A 27,825-nucleotide genomic window follows, 5' to 3' on the forward strand; every position below is an offset into this window, starting at 1 on the left:
AGTAATAATTACACAATAAATGTGGCAACTCAACTGTTATTCATAAATACAAAATTTTATTAGTGTAGAAAGACCACAATGCTTTTCATATCACAACACTCAAGACACGCCAAGTTATTCAAATACATAATTACTTATCTTGACTAAACAAAACAGTGCAGTTTAATAAAAGATATACCAAAGAGAGAGTTCACAAATTCATTATCAGACTGAAAAAAAAAAAAAAAAAAAAAAGAACACAGTCTAGGATTAACAGGAATAAGCTTTGTCATAAGGGGGAGAAGTTTCATCATTATAAAGGTACAGAATGCTTAGGCAAATACAAGTATGTTCTTTGATATAGTAAAATGTATCTCTTTAAAATTCCTTTAAACAGGATTTGTTTAGGACAGCAGCGTTTTCTTTCTTTATTGAATCTTCGTAGTTCTTAAAAGCATAAGGGATATCAATTCAGAAACTATGAGAGCGACTCTGCGGCCTCAGAGTCAAATCCTACCCTCTAACTAGTAATATTCTACCATTATATCACATTAATAAATAACCTTCAATGACGGCTATGAATGGAACTTTGCTTTGTGCTAGAAACACTCCCAATACTTCAAAAATGCTACAGCTAGGGAAATGTCCTGTAAATAAAGAACAAGCACGTAAGATAGCTTTTTTTTTCTTCAAAAAATCTCTGGTTTTACAAATTTTCTTTAAATCAGTAAGCAAAGCACCATGTTCTTTCTTCTTATCAGAATATCTTCTGTCCTCATAATATAATTAACAAGGACAATTATATTATTTATATCAAGAAACACTATAACTTTCATTTCTCCCATTCTTCATATTAGAAGTACTACATTTCCCAGTGTATGCACACTAGACACTGGGATAATGAATGAAATATAATAATTTGGAGGGATATATGTAATTTATAACCAAAACTTACCCAGGATTGCATATTTGCATATTTACAAGTTAGTGTATAGCTCTGACTTGAATTACAAAGTGCGAAAGGAAATTTTCAGAATGATTGTAGTGCAGAATAGAACGTTTTCCCCTTTCTAGGAATCATTCCCACTTTGTCTCCAAAGTAGCAAATCAACAGCATCTGATGTGTGGTCTTGGTGGAGGCAATTCTGGTGGAATCTCAGGTTCTGGTTGTAAGGAGAGGATACTATTGGACAGCTCATTCCTTAAAATATCCAGAGGCATCTTCAGGATAAACAAAAGACAAAAACACACTTTAACTACACAACGTATAAGGTAAGTGCTCTGCAAATCGTACAATTATATAAGAGCAAAGTGTTTTTATATAAAACTCTCTAATCCTCAAAGTTTAACTAGACATTCAAATACTAAGACAAAAAACAAAACAGGTTCAGGATGCATCATGTCCCTTTATACCTGAGGAAGAAGAGACAAGATGGACCTCATAAACATGTCTTTTTCATGGCTCAGTATAATGGGAACTCGGTGCATTAATACATAAAAAAGCGGTTCTGCATTCTCAGGGGGTACAGCATTACTAAAGAAAGAAATAACCTTTCTAATAAAGCAGCCATTTTATTAGAAGCTTCTGAATTATGTTTGAACTGAGCAGATAACACGTAATAATAACGAAATTCTTACTAAAAAATCTTTGAATGTAAGCCTAAAGATGCCTGAAGAAATTGCTGCTGCTCAGTGAAGCTGCCTAGCAATTCTCCTGGTGATAGAACAGGGGAGGCAAGGACCAGGGCCTCTCAGCTCAGATCCCTGCACATTCGCTGTCTCCTCCATCTACATGTAACTTAGTCCTTGTGGGAAAACAGGAACAGAAGAAGAGCAAATGTCAGACAAACAGGCACACTGTCGTGCCAGCGCCAGTCACTCCACCAAACTGTATTTGAGGCTAAGCAAATACACCGGACATAATACCAAGGATACTGAAAACCACCAGATGGAAGGACAACTTCACCTGCTCCTTAAAACTGAGAAAAACTACTGTACTTCCCTTTCGAAATAATAAATCCTCAACCAAAAAATAATAAACAGTATGTTTCAGATGAAAAACATTCATGTAGATTGTTTTACCTTTTTCAGAATGTCATCAACAAGTTTCAGAAATATTTCATCCACATTGAAGTTATCCTTGGCACTTGCTTCACAGAACCGCATCCCAGTTATCTGCTGTGCGAACTAAGGAAACAAGTTATTTTTCCCTCTGTGTGGGGTGCAATGTTGTCTAATGTATGAATATGAGGCCAACGATGGGGAATCATACCTTCTGGGCTTCCGCTATATGGGAAGGGGTGGACTAAAGGTTTGTTAAGGCCGGTGTATGCTTAACTGTAAAGTTCCTAAGTGCAGAAAATTCTTACATAAGTAAATAACAAAGCAAAACTCAGTGATACTATGACCTTCAAGTCAAATAATGTGACCAAATTTCTAAAATTGTAATGTATCTGACATTTAAAATGTGAATACCACTGATTCTCCAAGGAAGATTAACATATACTAGTATTAGAGTGAGAGACAATCATGAAAGCAACTTATGCTTTAAAAAAATATTTCTCTGTATATAGTGTCAGGTTAGATAATAATGCAGCATATACTAATGTGGGTTTTTTTCTTCAATTTCAAAATTAATTTAAGGCAGCAAGATTGCTAAAAAAAAAAAAAAGCAAACATATGAGAATGATGTGATTGATACTGTATAAATATTTCATAATTTAAAAAAATAAGTAATTTGTTAAAAGGTAAAGCATATCAACTGCTAACATACAAAGTGTGGGAACTGACTTCTCTCTCCTGCCCCCCAGGTTTCTCTCACCTTTTCACCCTGCTGTCTGGTGATTTCTCTGTCAGTTTCACAGTCCAACTTATTTCCAACTAAGAGAAGTTCTGCATCTTCGGAAGCATACTGTGGAATTTTAAAAGAAGCTGCATTTCAAAAATGGGCATTGTCATATGCTGACAGGAAATGTAAAACAATCCAGTATTTTTCACTCATTTGTTCATTCACTCTACAAATCTTTGAGCATCTTCTCTGTCCCAGGCAGACCTGGTTACTGTGGCATGAAGACAGCTCACAGCGTTTTAGAAAGAAACGTGGTTCTAGGTATATGAACCACAATGTTCCTAGCCTCTGACCAGTAATTCCTTAGAATCTATCCTAAGGAAATGATTCAAAATAAAGGCAAAGCTTTGTACTTAAAAATGATCATCAATAAAAAAATGTAAAAATCCAACAAAATAGACTGAGAATGAAATAAGGTAAGGTACACAAAAGAATGCAGCCATTAAAAACAACAATACATGGCCTGGCCAGTGTGGCTCAATGGTTGAGTGTCAACCTATGAACTAGGAGGCCAAAGTTTGATTCCTGGTCAGGGCACATGCCCGGGCTTTGGCTTGATCCCTGACGGGGGGCGTGCAGGAGGCAGCCAATCAATGATCCTCATCATTGGTGTTTCTATCTCTCTTTCCCTCTTCCTTCCTCTCTGAAATCAATAAAATATATATATATTTAAAAAAAACATGCTTTGGAAGAACAGTTAATGACATAGGAAGGCCGTCATGACAGAATATTTAGTGAAATAAGAGGGTGTAACACTGAATAAAGTATAAATCCAATTTGGTTTTTCAGGATGGCAGAACTATAGATTTGGGCTTTGCGTTCAAACAGCCCAGGATACCAGAATAAAAATCCTGGTTTTATTACTTATAATAATAAAACTTTGATTATTGCAATATGGATTAAAGACCTTTATAATGTAAAAGCATGCTTCATAAATATGTTTTCTTTTATAAGGATTAACACCCATGAGCAAAGAGTTCAAATATGGGGGGAAAAAAAGCAACACTTACCTTATCAATCATCTTCATCCATTTTGGCAAATCATCAAATGTCTCCTTCTTAGTAATATCATATACTAATATGATCCCCTTGGCACTTCTGTAATAAGCTGAGGTAATGCTGTTGAATCTCTCTTGACCTGCTGTATCCCTAAAAAATAGCAGCAAAAAAATCAGTTCCCAAACCATAACCATAGTAAGCAACTCCACATTCCAATGCACACAGGGAGAGTGGTGGCCCCACCAGGCTGGTTCCTTCTAGTCACCAGGCCACTCCTCATGTGCACGCTCACTATTAGTGGGGATAGCTTTTCTGAACTAGTTTCATTCAAACAAAAACATAAAGGAGTCCCAATTTCCTTCAAACCAAGCTTCTGAAAATAGAAAAAAAAGCATTTTTATGGCAAAAAGTTATAATAAGGCAGATCCCACATAATTTAACTAAAGATACTAAAATCCTATACATAGCAAAATCTTAATTATAAAAAACTTTCCAATGTGAAAACTCATGCAAAAATAGCATCCTATATAATAAAAGGTTAATATGCAAATAGACCGAACTGTGGAACAACCGAACAACCAGTTGCTATGATGTACACTGACTACCAGGGGGCATGTGCAGAACATGGCGGACGTTGGCCAAGGCGGATGGTAGAGCAGGTGAGCGGGTGCACTAGACCAAGGCGGGGTGCTGGTCACTGTCATCAAGGCAAGCCTCTAATGGTTACTGAAAATTCTTTGCTCTCGTGTGCCGTGGTCCCACCTGGCGCTCGCACCCGCTGCGGTGCCCGGCAGCTGCCGGCCCCGATTGCCCCTCAGGGCTCCTCCACCTCGCCCTGCTCCTGAGGGGCAATCGGGGCCGGCAGCCACCTCTTGCACCCACTGCCAGCGACAGCCCCACTCACATATGCTGCTGGTACCAGAGGTGCCGCTCACACCCACTGCTGGCACCAGCCACAATTGCACCACAGCTGGTGCTGGAGTCACTGCCCAGCGCCGGTCCCGATAACTCAGCACCGTCAGTGGGTGCAAGTGGCGGCTGCCAGGCCCAATTGCCCCTGAGGACTTCTCCACCTATCCCTGCTCCTGAGAGGCAATCAGGGCAGCAGCCGCCACTCACACCTGCTGTTGGCGCCTGCCCCAATTGCTCTGCACCATCAGCGGGTGAGAGCAGGGCCGGTGCTGTCAGTGTGTGCGAGTGGCAGTGGTGGGAGCAGGGCTACCGGCAGACAGGGGACCAGGGGCCACGGCGGGAGGGGCCGGGCGGGGGTGCAGAGGATGGGCTGAGACATGCCCCTGTGCCCACCGCACCCTCGTGGCCCACATTTCCTTTCAAGGTGCACGAATTAGTGTACTGGGCCCCTAGTTAAATATAAAAGTCATTTCTGATTTCCTAACTCATACTCAAGTGACTCACTTAAGTTAACATTAGCTTCGGAATGAATTTTTTGACATTCATGAATAAAATTATGAAATCATGAGGTAACTTAATACTACAAATTACATAAGTGCACTTGACCACACTTTTCTCCCCCACAAAGTCATAAACTTTGCTCTAGAAGGTTCTAAATTTTTAATCTACTACACTGTGAGGAAAATTGTTGTGGAGGGAATAAGAGAAATAGCAAAAATGAGCAAGGAGTTAGGTGGTGGGCGATATTCAACTTTTATTTTGTATAAAGTATTATGGTCATAAAGTATTATGGTCAAGTCAGCTTTTCTAGGTATTTTACCTCTATCAATTGGTGTATTAACAGGTATAAATGCTGTTATTCCCCCAATTTCCTCAAAGCCTGTCTAGGGTGGACAGGAGCTGTTCCTGGAAAGCTCTGCTCCAGCAGGCAGGCCCCGGGCAGTCACTGTGGGTGCCAGGTACCCGGGCTCCAGTCTTGCTTCTTTAGAGAACTCAGCCTTTCTAAAATGAGCTCAGTTTCTAACGAGTAAAATGGTAAAATGTCTCCCTAGGGGAGACAGTCATCAACAAGGAGAAAACGAGGGATAATTTAAACTATTTAAGTCTACAACTCTCCTTTAACCAATCTCAATGGCTAATATCTGATTTTGTTGATAAGAATCATCCACTAATGAAAAATGCTACAGAATCCTTTTAAACAGAATAAGTGGTCAAAGGGAAAGAGAGGGGAGTTACCAAATAGGTTTACAATTACAGTAACGTTCATTATTCTCTAACTGCTACTTTGAAACCTAAGAACTATTTATTCTCCTGAAGTTTGGCACTTCAACGTGAGGAAGGACATAAGCACGCTAGTAGTGTATAGAAGCTGGCTGTGACCTAGTTTTTCCATCTAAGAAGCCAAGAAACTGCTTGAGACAAATGTGGCTCAGCAGAGCAGGGCTTCTGATTGGGGAAACAATGTCTCTAAAGATGACCTATAATTTAGCTTTCCCCAAAGCCTAACTGCTGGCATACGCCCAGGGGCCACGGTGGGTCACAGGGGAGTAAGCTAGGCAATAGAGTAACAACAAGGTTCCTCACTGCAAGGCTATTCAAAGCTTGTAGCATGACAGTGTGTGTCTTAGTGGGAGAGTGTGTGCAACGCTTTCCTGGTCGAGGTGCAACTTGTGGGGACTGTGTCCCTAAAATACCCCTTGGCAGTGGCTATAATTTATGGCTTCATTCAGATTGAACTCACCACCGATTAGTTCACATTTCTGATGTTATGCCAAGCAAACAAAACTCGCTGGCAAATTCATTTCACATAAAAAACAAAGCCATTTGCTTTGTTCCAGAGGACACAAGAATCCCATGCTGTCCTTGACTGAAGGCCCACAAGGGACAGGACTGGTCTGTTTCCATCCACCAGGGCCCAGTAGGGTGTTTGACCCAGAGCGGCTGTCAATAAACATGTGCTGACCAAAACATTACATGTTTAAAATGTAGAAAGTTTAATTCAGTTCAAGTATTTAAGTACCTACTATGTACCAGCACCAAAAAAAACTACACAAGTCTCCCTTTTCAAAAATTAAATAAGGTAACCAATCTGATCATGCTTTTATCTTTCTATAAAGATGCAGAATCCTAGTATTTTCCCCTCTTTATCACCATGAACCCATATTGTTGCTGTAATGACAAAGAACTGATTAGTAGAGATTTGCAGATTATTAATGCCAGCCAAATCATCATTTACTATAGTTAGCATGTGATATTACTATTATTTCTCTCTCTGCTTTTGGTATAAATTAAAAAAATTCCTAAATTCTGTTTCCCCAATTTGGTAATACAATGATGTTTTAAAAATTCTCATCTGTAATATTTAATATATCCAGTAAAATGACACAATTACTAATTTGAAAGGCAGGAACCAATTTCAGTATGTGAAATGCTCTTCCTCTTCCAAGCACAGAACGAAAGGAAAGGAGTTTGGCGTTTATAGAAGAACGCTGGTGAACACCAAACTCCTCAACAGTGGAGACTGGCACAATGACAGAACGAGGGGCCCCTACACAAAGCATTTTAACTCTGGGTTTGCCTAAAGTAGGAGACAAATATCATGGTCAAGTCCATTTCAACACAATGACTCTAAGTCACCATGTTTAACTTCCAGGATAGCATTTGGATGTAAATGCATGAAACTATATTCTAGCAGAAACATTTTCATTTTAGTTATACTTTAAGCTCTTATCTATCTATCTATCTATCTATCTATCTATCTATCTATCTATCTATCTAAAAGCCCAGCGACCATTATGGTGGAGTGACCAGAACTGCCGGAACGACCAGTGACTATGACATGCACTGTGGCAGCCAACCAGCCTGATCCTTCAGGCCCCAATTGGCCATGCCCCCTCCTGGCCGGCCCGGCCCCTGATCAGCCCCGAACATCTTTATTGTGAGCCTTTTCGTGAGCCAAATTAATAAATTCCCACTGATTTGATTAGTGAGTCAACCTTCAGCTTGAGTCACCTACTGACTTAGTAAACCTGGCTGAGGAAGTGGGGAAGGAGGAAGGTAATGGAAGGAGAAAGGGACGGGGGAAGGAGGCAGTAACCAACACAGCAGCTCAAAAACAGGAGCCCTAAACGTCCGAGTGAGGTTACCACGCCCAAATCAAAAGCACACAAATGAAGTCAAGAAGTGATGGGAAAACCCAGGTTCAGTCTCAGAAAGTAGAGGTCAAATTAAGAGAATCACACCAACCACAGAGGGAGCTGCCCTCCCTCCAGCTAGCCCCAACCCTGATCGGACCCCCCACCCTGAACGGGGGCGGGCTGTCCGGCCAACTTCCCATGGCACCCCACCACCACCATCTGGCCTGATGGGCCCCCATTAGGACAGGCCAGTCGGACTCCACCTGTGCACGAATTTGTGCACCAGGTCGAGAGAGAGAGAGAGAGAGAGAGAGAGAGAGAGAGAGAGAGAGAGAGAAAGTGTGTGTGTGGCTAATATGCTAAGTGTCCGACTGTCCGACTGGTTGCTATGGTGTGCACTGACCACCAGGGGGCAGTCGCTCAACACAGGAACTGCCAAGGTGCAGTGACTTGGCAGCGGCGGTTCTCAGGTGATGCACTCTGAAACCAGAGAGGAGGGAGCCGACTCCTCGCAGGGCCATGCGATTCCACCTTCGGCCATGGGTTATGTTGTTGCTGGTTTACTGCACACTTGTGTTTGCGTTCCACACCCTGTACGACAGCAACTTTACAGAGTGCCCTCTCACACTCTGGGACCCCTCGGGGGATGTCTAAGAGCCGGAGGGACTCCACTCACTCCACAGATGCCAAGGAGGGACTGCGGGAGGTTGGCTCCAGGGCATGTCCGGCCCATTTCACCCAGTCCCGCTCTGATGGCCACCTTCTAATTAATTTCCTTTCAATGTGCACAAATCTGTGCACCAGGTCACTAGTATGCATATATGTAGACACACTCTAAGTACAGAGATGTGAAAATCAGTTTGTTGATTTTCTAACCCTAGATAAATCAAGGAACTGAAAAATGTGACCTAAAAATGTAACAATGACATCTGTAGCTTTGGGTACTTTAAACCTTCAAGAATCTACAGTAAATAACATTTTCTTAGATGGACTATATCCAGACATCATCAAGAAAAAATTGCATTTCTTCTGACAACACCTCTCTGTGAAGGCCGACTGGCGGTGTTTGCGGGGACTGACAGTGTACAAAATCAGAGCAGGGCTATTATTACCAGCCTCTCTGAAAAGCTCCTTCCAACCATACCAGATCCTCCTATGCCCTCAACCTGTGACAGTAAAGTGACGACAGCATGTCCTTGACAAAGCAGATTACAGCAGCAACAGCACAAGGACTGCTGCTGACACCAAAATAAGCCACATGTTCCTTTAAGTAATGAACCAGGACTCCATTGCTTCCTTTCTACCTACTGGATAACAATAACGTCTTTTCCTTTAGGAAAAGATAAGTCCTACTTCCTAACTGAATCACTGGGGTATTCCCCATAGAAAACTTGCAATCATCCTTTCAATAGATTCAGTGAATCTTGCTTTTCCTCTCAGTTACATTCTTCACCAATGTGGTACAGTTTTGAAAATTTTGAGAACTAAGTCTGAGGAGTGAAGAGTGAAGGAGAAGCAGAGAAGGAGTTATTTGGGGAAATGCTTTTACACCCAAGAGAGAAGTGCTTTTGGGGTGCCCTGTGCATTTCTTGGAACTGCACTAAAACACCTTTCCCCATGGACTGGGATTCATAAGGCAAGGCCCACCTACATTAGGTACAAAGCCACTGGAGTGAGATCCAGAAGTATTCAATGTCACCAGCACAGACTCAGTGAGCAGAGCTCCAGGGGGCACAGGGCATTTGGACACATTCCAAAATAGATTACTACTGCCTGAGATGAAAACTAAAGTATTAATACATTAATCAACATATATTTTAATCATGCCATCATTTAGACACTGCTGCCATCCACTAAGCAAGCTTCACAGACATTCTACAATTAGCTATATCTCCTTTGCGAGGCAATCTCCATCAAAAAGTATCTCACCTACAGGCACTATGGACAGAGGTAGTGTCAGAGACAGCAAGAGCACCGCACAGCACTGCTGCTCTGAGTCCATGTACTCTTCTAAATTCTATGCCAGAGTCAGGTTCCTTCTCAAACCCTATTCGCTACACCAACTGTTGGGAACTTAGTCCACGTTCTACCTTTATCCTCTGCTCACTAGTTACAGGTGTTGGGTCTGAGCCCCCCACCTAGGGACTAGACCTTCTTGGACGCCGGGTCGTAGATGGAGAAGCCATGAGAAATTGTGGCTATATAAGGAGGAGTTGTTATTGCAGAAGCCAGTGGCCACATAGCCTTCAGACAAAACAGTTCTTTCAGCAGTCCATACAACAGGCAGCCGTACATACACCTAGATACATCTTCCCAGACATCAGCAGTATTAGCCTCTGTGTCTGCAGCAGCTTCTGAGCAACTGCAAGCTGCCTCTAGACCAGCTGTGGGCAAACTACGGCCCGCGGGCCGGATCCTGCCCGTTTGAAATGAATAAAACTAAAAAAAAAAAAGATCGTACCCTTTATGTGATGATGTTTACTTTGAATTTATATTAGTTCACACAAACACTCCATCCATGCTTCTGTTCCGGCCCTCCGGTCCAGTTTAAGAACCCATTGTGGCCCTCGAGTCAAGAAGTTTGCCCAACCCTGCTCTAGACCTATAGCTTTACATAGCAATAGTACCTGAGCTCCCTGCCTCAGCAGCTTCTCCCAGCCTCCCTGGTCTCTCCCCTCTCCAGCACACTCCTCTGCCCAGCACACTGGGTGGTTAACATGGGAGCTATATCTGAGCTCTCTATAAGCTCTTAGCCTTACATTGTAGCAGTACCAGCTCTCAGCTGTCTCTCCCTCTCCTCTCTCTAGCTCACATAATATAACATGTATATTACTCCAGAGACAAAGAAGTAATATATATTACTTCATGCCAATAGTTACACCATTCACATTTTGGCTACAGAAGGGCATGCATGTGCAGTACACTGTGGGATTACTGTGTGTGTATCCTTGCACCTGCTTATAGTATCTTAGCCTAAGCACAGAGTGGCCTTGGACATTCTGTGTACTGACAACAAGGCCTCTGTCCTTTCACTGGCCTTGACTATCAGGTGTCTCTGGTGTGGGTCCCACAGGTGGACATGCTCCAAATACTTTTAAAGATGGTCTTTACCTTAAAGAGCTTTTAAAATTAAAAACAGCAGCTCATGTGAAAGATACTTTGTTGCCATTTCCAGAGTTCAAAAAAATAGGCAACAAGACACAAAACAGTTTGCTGCCTTTCAGATCATGGGCCAATCTAGTAAGAAATATGCATTATTTGGGGTATCAAGTATTTAGGCAAGACTGTTAATGTTTCATAATTAAGTTAAAACATCTTAAAGTGGGTTATATAGCCACAGATGGCCAAATAAAGATATTACCTCAGACACCTCCGATGGGCAAGCAATGCTGGTTCGGCTGCAGCTGTATCCCAGACAGGGACATGGATGAAGAATGAAGGCATGGCACTAACATTCAAGCATTAGGTGACCGATGATGCCACAGATGAGGCAGCAATTAACGCAGATGAAAGCAAACACACACATGGTGGACAAACACTCAGAGCTGAAGTTGACCTGCCGAGAGGAGTTAGTAAGCTGAGTACACTGCAGCTGTGTCGTTAAAACAAAAGGGCATTCTCAGAACAGCTCAGCCGTGACTTTTAAACCAACACCAGACCTGATCCTCGCTCCACAGATCGGTTTCCTAATGCTCCCTGTGGGCTGCTGAGAGCAGCAGAGAGCTCTTAGAGCTGAACACAGCGGTAGCACAGCTGGTTTGGTCTCTCATACGGCTATATTGTGAGAAAGGGGCTGTGGATTCATTTCCAGTTGACATTAATGAGGGCTTACTTCATGTAGCATCAGCAATATGGCCAGAGGAGTGTGTGTGTCCCACAGTGATATTCACACTGTGCCACCAAGAAGAGTCCCTGAACTCTAGAGGTTATCTGGCTTGAAACTGCAAGTCTGGTCAGAAACATACTGAACTTTCTTTGAATACTATCAAACAAAATAACTTTAAAAACATGAAGACAAGCATTTCAGCAATCATTTTAGTGATGACAGTTTTGTCAAATGATTTGAAAATAGAGACAACGGCATAACTGTCCATGTGCAAATAAGATATGAAATAAGCAGACTCTTCTAAATTCTCTCTCACTGTTCATCTTATTTAAACATGAGCAAAGGAGAGGAAAAGTAGGAGAACAAACCAGCTCAAATGGTTAATTGTATTAGACAAGCGTATGGACTATTAAACATGAATGGCAATTACTGGGTACAGATTCTTTACTTACCAGATCTGTAGTCTAATTTTCTTTCCTCTTAGCTCTACAGTTTTTATTTTAAAATCAACACCTGTAAATAAAACAAATTAAAATGAAAAAAAGATGCAATTTGTCAAAAAAAATCCCACTTACATTTTAATATAGCATTATTAGAAAAACAAAAAACAAAACTGATATTAGCAACTCTCAAAAGGGAAAAGCAGAAGCGTGCCAGTATCTGTAAGCACCCAGTAATTCCACATTTCAATACACAACTGTAAGTCAACCTATGCTATGTTTTACCCTAAATAGTTATGTAGCATTTACTACTCATAATATAATTTAAAAAATTTTAATTTCTAATTACTATAATTTATTACTACTATAAGTTTAGTATAAAAATCATTTAAAATTATAATTAATGATTATATTAATAAGTGGATTTAAAAGAATGTTACCTGGGTGAAAATTCTTATATAGAACACTGGAAACAATCTTGATTTCAAACAGCTTTACTCTGAACTTACAAATTATTGTATTAAATTCTTTTAGCATTTGCAGAAAATTTAGTTAATATATAAATAGCACTTCTTTATTATATGGTCAATAGTATGGAAGAGGAATTATTTTTTTAAATTTACACATAAAAATTAACAATTTTTATTTATTGTAATATTAATAAGCAAACCATCATGTATCACTGTCCCTTTCCAATTCAGATGATTTTTAAACCAAATTTTTATTTGTGTAGGTTACCATCTCAGTTGTAGAAAACTTAAATATTTCAGACAGTATTTTTCACACAATTTTCAAAACTAAAAAAAGTAAACCAAAGGAATGCTGGCTAAATTTGAGAACTAGAAACATATTCTTTATAGGAACTACTTCTTGACTGCTTTGTAGGATCCAGGGTGCTCATGCTGCCTGACCTCCAATAGCAGGGGGAACACCTCTACCCACGAGTGCAATGTGGCCACAGAGAACAGGGACCCCCTCCCAGGCTCTCCATTTCAGGGAACTGATGCAGCACTTCAATGTCAGATGATGTTCTTGAGGTGAAGGGAAAGGCATATGACTGACTTTTATAATTAGTAACACCCTGTGGACACCAATGCAATACCAAAAAACATGTTTACAACCCTGGGCAGAGGTGGGGCAGTAGCCCTCATCTGTACAATACAGAGAAGTTGCATGAATATAAAATGTCACAAGAAAACAAAGCTATTCATAATCTCTTACACCAGATATAATTTCAAATGTCACCGAGTGAAACCTGGTTAATTCAATTTCACGTTCAGTTCTGGAATAAATTTGCTTTCCAGAGCCAAATGACACTGAAACCACCTTAAAACATGAAGCATGTTTGTTCATCAACAGTATCCTCAGGGTTCCTTAATGGCTCAACCACAGGGGGAAGAGTGTAGCTTAAAGTGTTATTCTACAAGGCACAAAAAACAGCCTGGAGATATCTGCTATGTTCTGGTTCTAAACAGACCAAATAGTCTTCCTTACATTAGCATCAAGTTGGGACCTCACTATGTTACTCTGTGATGGCAGTTTACAAATCAAATTCATATTTGTTACGACTACTATTGTTTTACTTTTATTTCCAGTTAATTTTATTTTTTAAGTTTTAGTTAAGGGAACTGTAACTTTTATAATACATATCACAGTGGCTACTACTTTATTGCACTTGTGAGCTCTGCTTCAAATCAACTAAAAGAATCCTTTTAAACAAATAGCTAGTGCAAATAATTTTTGTTTTGATTAGGCTGTATTCTCTGTGAAGAACTGCTCTGAGCCTGAACATGTCAGACACTCTTTTTCAGCCAACTTGAAAATTTATCAATTTTAGCAGTCCTACACTAGGACTATTTTGTAACCACAAAGTTCAATAAATAAAATAGAAGGAAAATGTACAAATATTCAAAATCAAGACGTGGTAATGTTATCATAATTTTAACACGAAAACAAAGTAAAGATGACAGTGAACAGGGTTCATAATCTGTTTAGCCAAAATGAAAACTGTCTAGTTTTAGTGAATAGATTAACGACAAAGGAACTAACAACAACAGAAAAATACCCAGGGCTAAATCTAAAACTCCATAAAAGGAACAGCTGATTAAAATGGTCCTCTCTCTTAGATGAAATATCCTTTACATCCAACTGACACTAGATGGCTTGCAAAGATTGGGAACTTACTCCAATTTAAGGCTTAGAAACACATCCTTGTATCAAAGCATACAACTAAACATTCTTAAAAACCTTCTTATATGAAGTCAAAGTATCTCTTAATGCTGTCTATTTGCAATATCTGCATGCTATAGAAATGGTAAAGATCCCTAATAAAAGGCAGCAAGTCATTAAAGCCTTAAATATTCGTATTAGTTTGGAAGAAGTCAGCACAGAGAAGTTTCTCCTCACTAAGGAGGAATGCCTACAAACAACGCTTATAAACAAACAGGGACAAAAAGGGAGCACCTTCATTTCCATCCACGGCACTTGCTGAAAACCCAGTTTTCTATAGGCCTCTTGACTAATAGGAAGTGATCAGTCCTACCATTCCATCAGTTGATGAGGACAGTCCCTGCCCTCAAAGGGCTAAGTCATACCGTCCTAATCAATAAACACCCCATGTACTTGGCAAAGAAATGCTTTTCTCTGCTGTCCTCTCTTAGAGAGCCTCCTTGTCTGCCCAGAATGTAAGTCCTTAGTGATTCCTGTCTGAACCCTTACGATGGCCCCACCCCTTACCCTCAACTCCTCATGTGTTCCCAGTTCTTGGGCCTGAGCTCTTTTCTAGCCCTACCACCTGCTCCTTCTTTGTTGTTGGTGTCCCCTCTGAGGACACAGTCTTTGACACCTGAAAGCCTAGGATAATGCCTGGCAACTCAATAAATCTGATGAATGGACCCCCTCCCGTAATCAAATGCTGGATATGTAAGGAGGACTTATGCTATTTGGGGAAAAATTAGGGAAGTTCAGGACTTAGGATTTTAAAGCCCAAACAAAACACTTTAGTAAAAAGAAAGGGCAACTGTCCTCAGTGTGTCTGGTGGGCAGAGCAGTGGGATTCCTACAATTCCTGTGATTGATGTAAATCCTTAGAGCAGGGGTTCTCAACCTGTGGGTCGAGACCCCTTTGGGGGTCAAATAACCCTTTCACAGGGGTCGCCTAAGACCATCGGAAAACACATATATAATTACATACTGTTTTTGTGATTAATCACTATGCTTTAATTATGTTCAATTTGTAACAATGAAAATACATCCTGCATATCAGATATTTACATTACGATTCATAACAGTAGCAAAATTACAGTTATGAAGTAGCAACGAAACTAATTTTATGGTTGGGGGTCACCACAACATGAGGAACTGTATTAAAGGGTCGCGGCATTAGGGAGGTTGAGAACCACTGCCTTAGAGGATGGGGCAGTCTTAATATACTCATGTCCTCTCCCTACATACAGCCATCCCAGGAATAATGGTAACCATTTATTCAGTTGCTTAGATGGGAAGTGGTCCTATAAGTGGATTATTCTGACAACAGGAGCTTACCTTTCTTTCTTTTTTTAAACCCTCACTCGAGGATATGCTTTTATTAAATTTAGAGAGAGAGGAAGGAGAGAGAGAGAGAGAAGCATTGATGTGAGAGAGATACATCGATTGGTTGCTTCCCACATGCACCCTGACCAGGGCTGGAGATCAAACTTGCAGCCCAGGTAAGTACATGCCCTTGACTGGGAACTGAACCTGAGACCCTTTGGTCCACGGTCATTGCTCTAGCCATTGAGCTACCGACCAGGCTGTCTTCTTCTTTTTTTTTAATCTCAATGACCTTTAATAGCAACAATAGTGGGCATTTGTCAAACATGCTGTGCCTGACATCCAACACATGGAATCCTGCAGCAGCCCAACGAGGAATAAACTATTACCCTCATTTTGCAGAGGAAAACAGAACAGAGAGAGGAAAAGGTGATTTGCATTAAGGTCATAGCACATGCTAGTTCAGTGGCAGATATCTGATTCAAATTTGTAACACTGCCCACAAATGAAAGTCAAATGCTTGAAAAAAGGAGTGTGAAACGTTCTGTAAATGACCCAGAATCACCACATCAAGCTGTTAAAGAACAGAGCTTAACTTTGAAATTTGCCTTTTTCTTTGTGTTCATCTTTCATAAACCTTAGCAACAGCATCAAGAATTTGTACTAGTATACTTAGTGCTGATAAAATTTCTAAGTTCCCCTCCCTTAAGGCAAAACATTTCCAAAACATTAGTGTATTTCTTTTTGCTGGGCCACAGAAGTTACAAAAGTGAAAATAAAAAAATAAACAGAAGCTTCTTTCTGCACATTCCTTTCCAGCAAAAGCTAAAAAAATAAAAAGCAAAAATAACACCATGGTCCATGCCTATAATTACAGCTGAACAGACAGCCTCTCCTTTTTCTTCTCTGCCCGACCCCACCACCAAAGATCTGATTTTATCTTACTTAACACTTTCAGGAAGTTGAAGGATTTCAGACTTTGAAATATGTCTCAGTTCAAATAATGGTTGCAATTTTAATGCCACTTTATAGTAACTATCTTAAATCTATATAGCTTTTCTTCCAAGGATATATACCTTATAAAGTGTTGCCCAATTTTGGATGTAATATTTCTACCAAGGGAGAGCATTTCTAGCATTTTCACTGAAAGCGAGAAAATAAATTCAGAAATGCATAAAGGTCACATAAAGTAAATTTATCATTAAAAAAACAAATCATGCCCTAGCCAGTTTGGCTCAGTGGATAGAGTGTCTGCCTGTGGACTGAAGGTCACAGGTTCGATTCCAGTCAAGGGCACATGCCTGGGTTGCAGGCTCGATCCCCAGTAGGGGTGTGCAGGAGGCAGCCAATCAATGATTCTCTCTCATCATTGATGTTTCTCTTTCTCTCTCCCTTTCCCTCTCCCTTCCTCTCTGAAATCAATATTAAAAGAAAAACAAAACAAAAAAGCCAGTCGCATGACCGTGAAGCCTGTCTTCTGTCTAAACACAATCTACCAGAGCAGAATACAACAGAAATTCCCAGAGGAAAGCACCACATAAAGGTCAGTAGACCATCTTTCAATTTCTGCACTGAAAGCACTGAACTTGAGAACTCCTATTATTTAATACTAGAGGCCCAGTGCACGAAATTCGTGCACGGGTGGGGCCCCTAGGCCTAGCTGGAGATCGAAGCATGAGCGTCTGGCATGTAAGGGCAGGTCCCAGCTGACCTCTGGGCCCTGGGCAGCACCTGGGCTGCCAGGCCCTCATGCGTCTCCCTCTGCTTGAGTCACGGCACCTGAGTCCCCACGTGGAAATGCGAGCGGTGGGCCGGGGCGCAGCTTGGGCCTCTGGGCTGCCCAGCACGCTGCACGTGCCTTGCAGACCTGCTCCTGCGCCGCAGGTGCCCCCACATTCTGTGCCTGCTGCCCTCCATGGTGTTATCTGAAGCAGCAGCAGGAGCAGCAGCTGTAGCTCTACTCCAAGGAGTGGTGAGCATGAGGCCAGGCAGCCAGAGAGGGGCTGTGGGCGGAGCGTGAGGGACCTGGCATGGTATCCACTCCTACGCCGCGTGCACGTTCAGCACTCGGGTGCGGACCTCGGGGTTGGAATGGAGGCTTAGCCTGATCAGGGCCGGGACCACTGGGGCAGGAGCCGGGCCGGACCGGAACCCACGGGGAGCCCGACCGGCCCCTGTGGTCCTGGCAGTGGGTTTCCCTGGCGCTCAAACCCTGGCATCCTGGGGGAGGTTAGCAGGAGGAGTGAGAGCGAGTTCGACAGACAGCCTGCATTCTCACCGCATCTCTGTCCCCATTATCCCCGCCCCCAGGTAGCCCACGAGAGGTCGCAGCCCCCAACCCGGGTGCCATAGGTTGGTTGCCGCCACCCATCATCAGTTCCCCATCCCAGCCTGGGGCCTGGCCCTGGTTGGGGACTGCTGGCCAGGGGGAAGGGCCAACCGCCACTGTGGTGGGCAGCCGGCTGGTCAATCGGGGCCTGCCAGCTGGGGAAGATACCTGGGAGGTTGGCTGCTGGTCCCGAGGAGAGAGCCGGCCCTTCGCCCGCCTGGGAAAGGGGCTGTGTTGCCGCCACCCACCCCTGGTTCCCTGTCCCAGCCCAGAGCCCGGCCCCAATCGGGTGATGGGGGCCTGCTGGCTGGGGGGAGAGACTGCAGGAAGTTGGCTGAGAGGGCCTGCAGGCTGAGGGCAGCTCCTGCAGTGAGCGTCTGCCCCCTGGTGGTCAGCGTGTTTCACAGCGACTGGTTGCTCCTGTCGTTCCATCATAACGGTTGCTTAGGTTTTTATATATATAGATAGAGAGATAGATAGATTATCTGGCTTTTCCTACTTTCACTATTATGAGTCTTCGATGAAATAGAAACTAAGTACTACAACTAAAATATTCTGATCATTCTCAGAAGTTCATACCATTAAAATAGTAAAATAATTGCATGTCATTAAAAAATGCTTATCAGGCCTGAGGATATCAAAAGTCTATCCTAAGTTTAAGAACACCTGCCTCTCTTTCATTCCAGGTTGACATGTCTCCACTCCAGCACGTGAAGACTCCCTGTGCCTGCCCTTGACATATGCAGGAGCATAAGGAGACAGCCTTGCACTTGGCTGGAACGAACACACTGTGACATCACAAACTACATCAAGTAGGGACAGAAGAGAGAGCTTGAGGTTATCAGAGATGAGGCTTGGGGAAACAGAGTATGTGTACCACCTGGGAGCCCATCAGAACAGCGGGTGGTTCCATTTCCACGAACCATCCTATTTAATAAAAGGCTAATATGCAAACTGGCCAAAAGGCGGAACAACCAGTTGCTATGACGTGCACTGACCACCAGGAGGCAGACGCTGGGCTCACAGCTGGCGAGCGCAGTGGCGGTGGCAGGAGCCTCTCCTGCCTCTGCGGCAGCGCTAAGGATGTCTGACTGACGGCTTAAATATGTATAAGCCGTCAGTCGGACAACCCTTGAGGGCTCCCAGACTGCGAGAAGGCACAGTTTGGGCTGAAGGACTTCCCCTGAGTGCACGAATTTCGTGCACTGGGCCTCTAGTACATGTATAAAACAATTTCACAGAAAGGGGTTTAATTCCTTTATAATAAAAAGATTAAAAACTATTTTGTGGTGTTTACTATGTTTCAGGTACTAGTCTAAAGGCTTTATATTTATTCGATGTACATAACTCACTGCAGTATACCCTCTTAACAATTTGAGGTAGATATTATCACTGTCCCCATTCTACAGGTGAGAAAACACATCAGAGGTTAGTTACTTGCCTAAGGTCACCAAGCTGGTATTAGAGCAGATCTGAACCTGAGCTGAATGGCTTCAGGCTATGCTCCTCCCTGTGCAGCCTCACCTGGTGAATGAGGGTATGGCTGCAAGAGAGGTATAAATATGTATTCAATGTTAAAAAAGAATTCTGCATTGTTAGGGAAATAATGCAAAGTAAAAATGAGGGATGCTGACTGGCTTAGATAGACTGCTCCTGCATCTGCAGGCCTTCCTTGGCTCACGGACCCTTATCAGAAAAAGCAGTCATTTCGACCTCTTGATGGGGGGAGGGGAAGAAGAGAGAAGAAGAATCTGGAAAATTAAAAACAAAAACCCAGATATCAATGGCAGATCAGTAATATTTTCTTCTTATGTAAAAAATATTTACTTTACTACTATTTAGGTTGGGTCCATAAAAATACAAGTAGATTTTGTACCTTACACAGGCCATCTCCTTACATTTTATTTCCTATTCTCCTGTGTATATTTCAGTATGCATCTCTAAAGGATAAGAATTATTTATTGGAGTGTTTCAGAATTTTTGCACCTATAATATACATTAGAAAGAGAAGGGAACATAACTGGCATTTATAATTGCCTTTTCTAGGCCAGGTACATAAGATATTTTATCTCCACTCACTCCTGTACCAAAAGATAGGAAAAGAGTGTAAGCCCTATTTTTCCCCCTTCCTTTTATAAATGAGGGAAACGAAATTCAAGTCACACTGATAGCTGTGGTAGAGCTGGGACTTAAATCCAGGACTTTGGGCCCACCTCTGAACTCCACACTCTTCCCACAATATGCTGCCACCCCAGGAGCTCCTACAATGAGTAATGGCCAAAGAGAAGGCCAAGTGTTTTTCTTTTTAAGTGAAAAATTAAAAGTGAAAATTTGATGGTAGGTGTGTGATTCTTTTTCAGTAAACAAGAGAGCAGAGTTCTGCTGTGTAGCAGGCCTAACGAGGGAGACAGCATGCAAGAACACCACAGCTCCTCATTTAGAAGGGGCCTGTTCCTTCCCCGAGAGCTGGGTTAGGGGGTTTGAAGCTTCTGTGTTAAATTAAGCCTGGAAAACCAGAAGAGTTCTATTCATCAGCTATTTCCATCCTACCTCTGCCTGAGGTGGAAATGCAGGTTGTTGTTTTGTAAGCTAAGAAGGCATTATGTAAGCACCAGAAACCAAGCAGTGGAGGCTGTCAGATTTGGTGGGAAAAGGTTTTCTATGGAATCTAGTGTTCTGTTAGGCCTGTGTTTTCTGATTTTAAAGGAAAAGCATTTAAAAAACAAACAAAAGAACCCCACAATCACATTCAATTAAGGGCACTATTTTAGGTCTGTAGTTTTGGTTTTCCAAATATTTTCCAAATGTCAGAGATGTGCAACCACAGAACAAAAGGAGAACAATCAATTTCTTCCTCTGCTGAAGTGCAACAGCACAGCCCTTCACCTCTTTTCTGACATTTTATTATGACTATTTCCATGACTCACCCCTTCTGAAAAGGACAAGCCAGGTGAGCAGGCCTTAGCGTTACATCCAATAAATGGTTAGCAGAGTGGCATCTTGTATAAATATGAACAGCCTCTCAAAAATATCTGCTGACTACTGTACAGAGCTGTTTTCTTTACAAATTCAAATAAAAACTTAATTAGAACAATGTATGTGAAACCCAGGGCTGGAGAATAATTTGAACCTCTCACAAGAACCAACTCTGCCTCCTCAAGCCAGTTCCAAGATCTGCACCAGACTGCTCCTGGCTGGCTCCACAGGCTGGAGGGAGAGAAGCAATCTCTAAGAATCTGGATCTCTGTCATGCATAATGAAACCTTTCTTCAGTGCCAGTGAACAGGGAAAGGCTGAGTGCACTTGAGCCAGGTCTTTAAATAGATTTTCATTCAACCTAAACAACCCCACTGCAATACATTTCCATACTTTCTTTGAAAGATAGCTCCACTGCATTAAGTTCATTAAATAAACCTAACCACACAATGCATAGCATAGGCTGGTATAAAAATTAAATAACCAAGACGCATTGGTTCCTTTCACACTCACATCTCCCTGAGTCATCATGTTACATCACTATGGCTGGGAAGTGTTGGGCTTTTGCAGTGGGAATTCTCGACAACTTTCCCAAATTCTCTTTTAAGTGAAACACTTAGGCAGATCAGCGATGGCTTGGAAGACTACAGATAAATACAGAAGAGCAAACTAAAAGACAGTTTAAAATCTGAATCCAGTTGATGTTCATTCTTGGTTTTCTAAAAATCTGTTTCCAGAATAAAGTATGAGTAATCAATGTCCCTTACCAGCGGTTCCACTGCTTCTAGATAAAGTTGACCAGACACTCGTGAACTGCATTTCACCTATCATGTCTCCTAACGTTCAAGGCCAGATCCACAGAGAGCCATTTCTGCCAGGGATTTGTATTCACCTGTTTCTTGGACCCCTCAGTTCGGCTTCCAGTCTGACTGTTGGTCCTGATAACATGCAGCCAGCTGCACCACAAGGTTTCCCCAACCTCAGAGCAGGCACCTTCCTCTCAACAAGGACTCAAGAAGATGCGTTCTCACAGAGAACACAGGGACTACTGCCAGCAATGGAGTGAAACCAGGGCTTCAGTATAGCCCTAAGACCAGCCACTCTCAGGGACCAGCCTGGGAAGTTTCACGCACTGCTACAAAATTAAAATAATGAAGACAGAGTAGGGAGGGTCTCAGAACTAAATTTAAAAAACTTTTTAATTAGGATATTCTGAATTTCCTAATTTGGGGAGAGACAACTTCATTTTAAATCTTTCTTTTTTTAACTGGCATTTGTTTTTATTTTTATTAAATGTTTTTACTTGGCAAAATAAAAGAACTGGCAATCCCTATGTTGGTCTCCAGCACTTTGGGGGAAATTTTACTGCCCAGGAAAACCAGAATTCTGGTTTTGATGGCCCTACTCCTACTTTCTATCTAAAATGTTGAAATTTTGGAAAATTTTTATAAATATGTAGGTTTAAGATATGTAAATGAATGAATATTTAGGTAAGGAATCCAATTCTTAGAGCATTATTTTAATATCCAGAAAGCAAGTGACAAGTGAAGATAGGGGCATACAGAAAGTCAATTTCATGGATACCATAGATCAATGGCATCACTATCTTCACAGGTTGTGGGAGGACCAAATTACATAAGCAGCAAAGGGCTTAATGATTCTGATTTTAATACATCAGAAACGTCACAAAGCAGAGTAAATATAAATCTCAAAGTAAGCTAAGGAACACAGAAATAACTCTTTGCAGCCCTGCCCCTGACCACTTGCTGACCAGTTGTGCCACAGTGGCTAAGTTTCTCTCTCTGAGACTCTGCTTTCTTATCTGTAAAATGGGGGTAACTTTCAGGACTGTTATGAGGATCACAGAGTGTACTTTTGCTGATACATAGTAAATACTCAACGAATTGTAGCTACTACTAAAAGAATGTTGTATTTTATATGTAAAGACAACTAAGTTACTTCTCCAAAGTCACAAGTGGCAAACCCTAAATAAAGAGCCCAGGCTCTTTAATCTTACTCTAGTGTTTTTTCTAGAATGCAATGCTCTTGAAGTGGGGGTGGGTGTTGCCTGATAAAACCACTTCAGTTAAAACAAAAACCATTTCAGTCAAAACAAAATAACAGGTAGCATAGAATAAAACAAAAGTTGACAAATATATAATTATTTTTTTAATATTAATAGCTGTGAATTTCTACAGCCAACTAGGTTTTTTTTTTCATTTCTCAAACTTTAAAAAGCTGCTACTGTACTTTTAAAAGTCTGATATGCTAGCTATATCAGACTAAGTAATTCAATTCCATAAATACAAGATACCAAGTATTATCCTATAGAATAAAAGCACAATATGCAAATTGTCCCCTTAGGCAGTTTGACAGGGAGATCAGGAGTTCGGCCACTTGCTATGACATGTGCTGACCACCAGGGGGCGGCGCAGAACATAGTGGGCGTCAGCGATGTGGCACTGGCAGCTGGCGGCAGTGGAGGCACTGCCGGTCCCCATGACAGTGGGACTGCGGTGGGATGGTGGAGCAGGTGAGCAGGAGGCACCAAGCCAAGGCTGGTGCAAGAAAGGGCCGATCACCCCACAGATGGTGACTAGCGGTGGTGGCTGAAGGAGCTGGGCCCACTCAATTGATAGCCCCGCAGGGGGGATGGTGGAGCAGGTGAGGGGACGGTGCCAGGCCAAGGTGGGGTGTCAGACAGGGCTGCAGGGCTCCGAGGCTGGGCCCGATCTCCGCAGGCCACCCTGAGGGACCCCACCCGTGCATGAACTCGTGCACTGGGCCTCTCGTTTGAAAATAATCCTTCACTTAGACAATTTCCATTGAACAGTCAATTATTAAAAAGTCTTTTTAGCTTTTCATACCCTGATGAATTTTGTGTCTTTAAACCAAGTCAACTTCTGATTTGATTAATAATTTTTTTTTAAAAAAATCAACATTTTGCTCACTTAAAATAGCTTATTTAAAATCCCCAAGGCCTTCCACAATGACCTTTTATAGGAAGTCCAGGGGAACCTGATTCACCTTTAAAAGGCACTTTGGAGGCAGTCTCTTCCAGCCTCTGCATTACACAGGCACCTTGGTCTGTGCATGCTCAGGCTCTTCCCCTATTGTGGGGCGCGCGGTCTTCTCCAGACTCTGCTGTCCCGAGCAGACCACAGCTGCAAGTCTGGACAGGGTAAGGGAAAGTGCTCCGGGGGAAGACTCTTTCTCTGTGTGGAGCTGACTACATGGAGGTGAAAGCCGACAAACTGGCCTCAGAAGGACCTATGAGCGAACTGCTCAGACGGCAGGCATTCAGGTGAGGCAACCACAGTTCTACACCACACCCAACGCCATATTTAAATAGCATTTTTCTAAAGGAACTCAAGGAATGAATTTATACTTACAGCATTCCAATGGGAAGGAAATTTCCCCTGATCAGTCCTCATCCTACCACTATGTCCCTCAAATATTCTCTACACATCTCTAAGGTCTTCCACTATGTCCCTCAAATATTCTCTACACATCTCTAAGGTCTTCCACTATGTCCCTCAAATATTCTCTACACATCTCTACCGCTGCCCTTATCAACCTGGATTATCTTATTTCCCAGGACTCTGGGCCACATCTGGATAGATTATGTCCTGTTCCAGTGATGGCGAACCTATGACATGCGTGTCAGAGGTGACATGCGAACTCATTTTTTTTGGTTGATTTTTCTTTGTTAAATGGCATTTAAATATATAAAATAAATATCAAAAATATAAATCTTTGTTTTACTACGGTTGCAAATATCAAAAAATTTCTATATGTGACACGGCACCAGAGTTAAGTTACGGTTTTTCAAAACTCTGACACGCCGAGCTCAAAAGGTTTGCCATCACTGTCCTATTCACTACTCAGTCCCCAGTGGGTAGCCTATCACCTGACACACAGTGTAAATGCTCAATAAGTAATTTGATAAATGGAAGGAGAAAGCAACTCAGAAGCGGAGTTTAAAGGGCGATTAATTAGCTCTCTTCAAGTGTCTTCACACTCTGGGTCAGAACAGAAACTATCACCTTTCTCTGAACTTCCCACAATTAATAAACATGCATCAAGCCAAGTACTGCAGGCTACGTGTGGAGGAGCAAGACAAGAATCCAAGCACATAAGGAAGCTCACAGTGGCAGTGGTAGGGGAGGTATGTGCATGTGTAAGTGTATGTATTTATGATTGTTAAGGGAACAGAGGAACAAATTGCCTGGTCTCCTTGCCTGCCACTTTCTTCCTCATTCCCAAGTATCCTATGGAATCCTGCTCATAGTTTCACTGTCTTCATGCCAAGACTCCAGTTGCTATAGAATAAGGTCCACCCTCTTCAGCATGGCATCCAGGCCTCAAAGCATTCATTTCTGATGATCCCTAGTGAGTCTTCCTCAGAATATGGGGGTGCTGCTCCACTATGGCCCCAGCTTAGAAAACCCTTCATCTCTTCTCTGCCTTCCTCTAAAGTACACCTCTGCTCATCTCCTGTCTCACCTCTATCCACCCAAGCCCTGTTAGCCACCTATTTGTGCCTATGCTGATTTCTTTTCATCACGGAGTATAGCTGTATTATCCCTCATTTATTTAAAATATGTTTTTGTTGATTTTAGAGAGAGGGGGAGAGGGATAGAAACAATTGATGAGAAATATCAATTGGCTGCCTCTTGTATGCCCCCTACTGGGGATGGAGCCAGACTCCTGGGCATGTGCCCTGACTGGGAACAGAACTGGTGACCTCTTGGTTCCTGGGTGGATGCTCAACCACTGAGCCACACCAGCTGGGCTTATCCCTCATTTTTATATATTTTAAGTGTGGAGCCATAAAAGATTGGTAATTCTGAATTGCTTTTAATTCTATTTCATATGTCAGGTACTACAGTAACAGTATAAACCTTCATTTGATGGTTTAATAAGTCCCTGTACTTTAGATGATCCAAGATTAAATATGTGAAACAGGTATAGTTATGCCACTAAATTTTAACGCATGGTCCCAAGGCCAACATTTAAAAAAACACACAGGGTATAGAGAACACAAAAAATGATCTATTCCAAAGAAACACGAAGGGAAACAAATTCTCACAAACAAAACGACAATACAAAATTTGGGAATTACTTTTCTGTTACAGTAATGTAAAACAAACACATCCCAAATTGTACTGCGTTGGAACTAGCATTGGTTACAATACTAAATATATGTACAAGAATACAGAATACTTTTAATTCTGAATTTCAAATTTAACGACTAAATGTTTCTTGGACATCCCCTGGGGAAACCACTCATCACCTATCACTGAAGGTGAATACCCTTTATTTTGAAGAACCAGCGCTATGTGGTTCCTCCAGCTTTGAAGGGGCTTTCCACCGAAATCACTGTTACCCACACCCACGTGAAAGACCTCAACGCCGAGTCCTGTACATCTGGCGTCATCAAAAAAATTTCCCTGCACTTTCAATTGTGGGTCCCCAGGGCATTCTGCTTCCTGACCTGGAGTGCCACTGTATTTACCTCATTGTTGCACTTCACCCACCGGGGTGGTACTGGATAACTTATCTCCACTTCTGTCCCTGGGTTATTCGAGGTCATGAGCTAGTTCAGCCCAAGTCCCTGTGCCCCGCATTAAAGAGGTTTAGTGTCGTTTTAGTCTTCCTAGTCTCCACAGGAAATCTTAAACTTCATTATTCCTGCATATCGTAAAAGTGAGTTCCAATTTCTAAACTAAGCCTTGGCTCACGGTGGGAAACCTCTCGCGCGGGACAGCTAAGGCACCAGCATCTGCTATGGTGACCACCCCGGCCTCTGGCCGGGGCGCAGCTTCAACGTCACTCCACGGTCCCCCTGCAGCCCACCTCGCACCACCTCTTCCTCGGGTCGAGAGTTTCCGTGGAGATGCTCGCACTGTGCCCGAGAGCGGGACGGGACCGATGCATCACCCCACCTCATGACCGCCTTGGGGGTGCGGGAGGGGGCGCTGAGCCGCCTGCGCTCTGTAACCCGCTCCCACCGGGACCTCAGGAGGGCGCGAGGGGTCTGTGCCGCGAGAGGAGGCGGCAAGAGCAAGTCTGCGTGGAGCTACACTGCACCCCTCCGTCCGGCTTTGGGGGTCCTCCGCCTCCCCGCAGATCTCACCGACAGACCCATCCACCACGGGCAAGACCATCCAGTGGGAGAGGAAAAGCTCAGAGACGCGCTGAGAAACGAGGCCGACACTGCGAAGGGCACCAGCGGGGGCCCTGGGAGCCGAGGGGAGGCAGCGCCGGCGGCAGGAGAGCCCGGCCCCGGCCCCGGCCCGCCCGGCCGCGGAGCCCTTACCCACGGTGGACTTGCAGGCCTCGCAGAAGGTGTCGTCGGTGAAGCGCTCCATCAGGCTGGTCTTGCCCACGCCGCGGGAGCCGATGATGATGACCTGCAGCTTGAAGTCGGCCGGCCTGGGGGGCTGCTTCCTCCGGCGGGCCTGGCCCCCCGACAGCGCCGGGGAGCCCGTGCCCAGGCCGCCGCCCCCTGCCCGCCTCTGCAGCGCGGCGCCCGGATCCATGCACGCATACGGCTCCCGCTCGGCCCGCCGCCCGCCGCCGCCCGCCCCCGGGCCGCGCGCCTCGGGCCCCGGCGCCCCCTCGGCCTCCGCCGCGCGCCTGGGGTCGACCCCGGGCTCGGCGTCCGCCCGCTCGAGCGCTCCGGGCGGCCCGCGGGCTTCGCGCGGCAGCTGCGCCGCTGGTTGGCTGCCCGCGCCCGCGCCTAAGCCGCTGCCGCCGGCGCTGCCGCCGCCGCCGGGAGAGGAGGAAGGGAAACAGCTCCTCCGCAGCAGCGGCAGGAGCATCCCGGACGAGGAGGGGCAGGA

The 27,825-nt window shown here is 43.4% G+C and overlaps 1 protein-coding gene across 5 annotated transcripts; it reads right to left on the minus strand.

The window, feature by feature from the left end:
• Positions 1-36: 36 nt before the first annotated feature.
• On the minus strand, positions 37-27,825 carry RAB12 (RAB12, member RAS oncogene family). Of its 5 annotated transcripts, none has more exons than XM_036321994.1 (6): positions 27,300-27,796; positions 12,154-12,214; positions 3,838-3,976; positions 2,801-2,890; positions 2,062-2,166; positions 40-1,200 (listed from the first exon to the last, which is right to left on the minus strand). In XM_036321994.1, exons 1-6 carry the CDS (start codon positions 27,520-27,522, stop codon positions 1,087-1,089), a joined length of 732 nt encoding a protein of 243 aa, XP_036177887.1. In that variant the 5' UTR covers positions 27,523-27,796; the 3' UTR covers positions 40-1,086. The 5 variants fall into 5 exon arrangements, 3 of the variants coding, with proteins under 3 accessions (XP_036177888.1, XP_036177887.1, XP_036177889.1); XM_036321996.1 differs by lacking the exon at positions 27,300-27,796 and adding an exon at positions 12,582-12,693; XM_036321995.1 differs by lacking the exon at positions 2,801-2,890 and having other exon boundaries at positions 37-1,200; positions 27,300-27,803.

This window comes from Myotis myotis, unplaced genomic scaffold, assembly GCF_014108235.1.
Source record: "Myotis myotis isolate mMyoMyo1 unplaced genomic scaffold, mMyoMyo1.p scaffold_m19_p_9, whole genome shotgun sequence".
In the NCBI taxonomy this organism is placed as follows: domain Eukaryota; kingdom Metazoa; phylum Chordata; class Mammalia; order Chiroptera; family Vespertilionidae; genus Myotis; species Myotis myotis.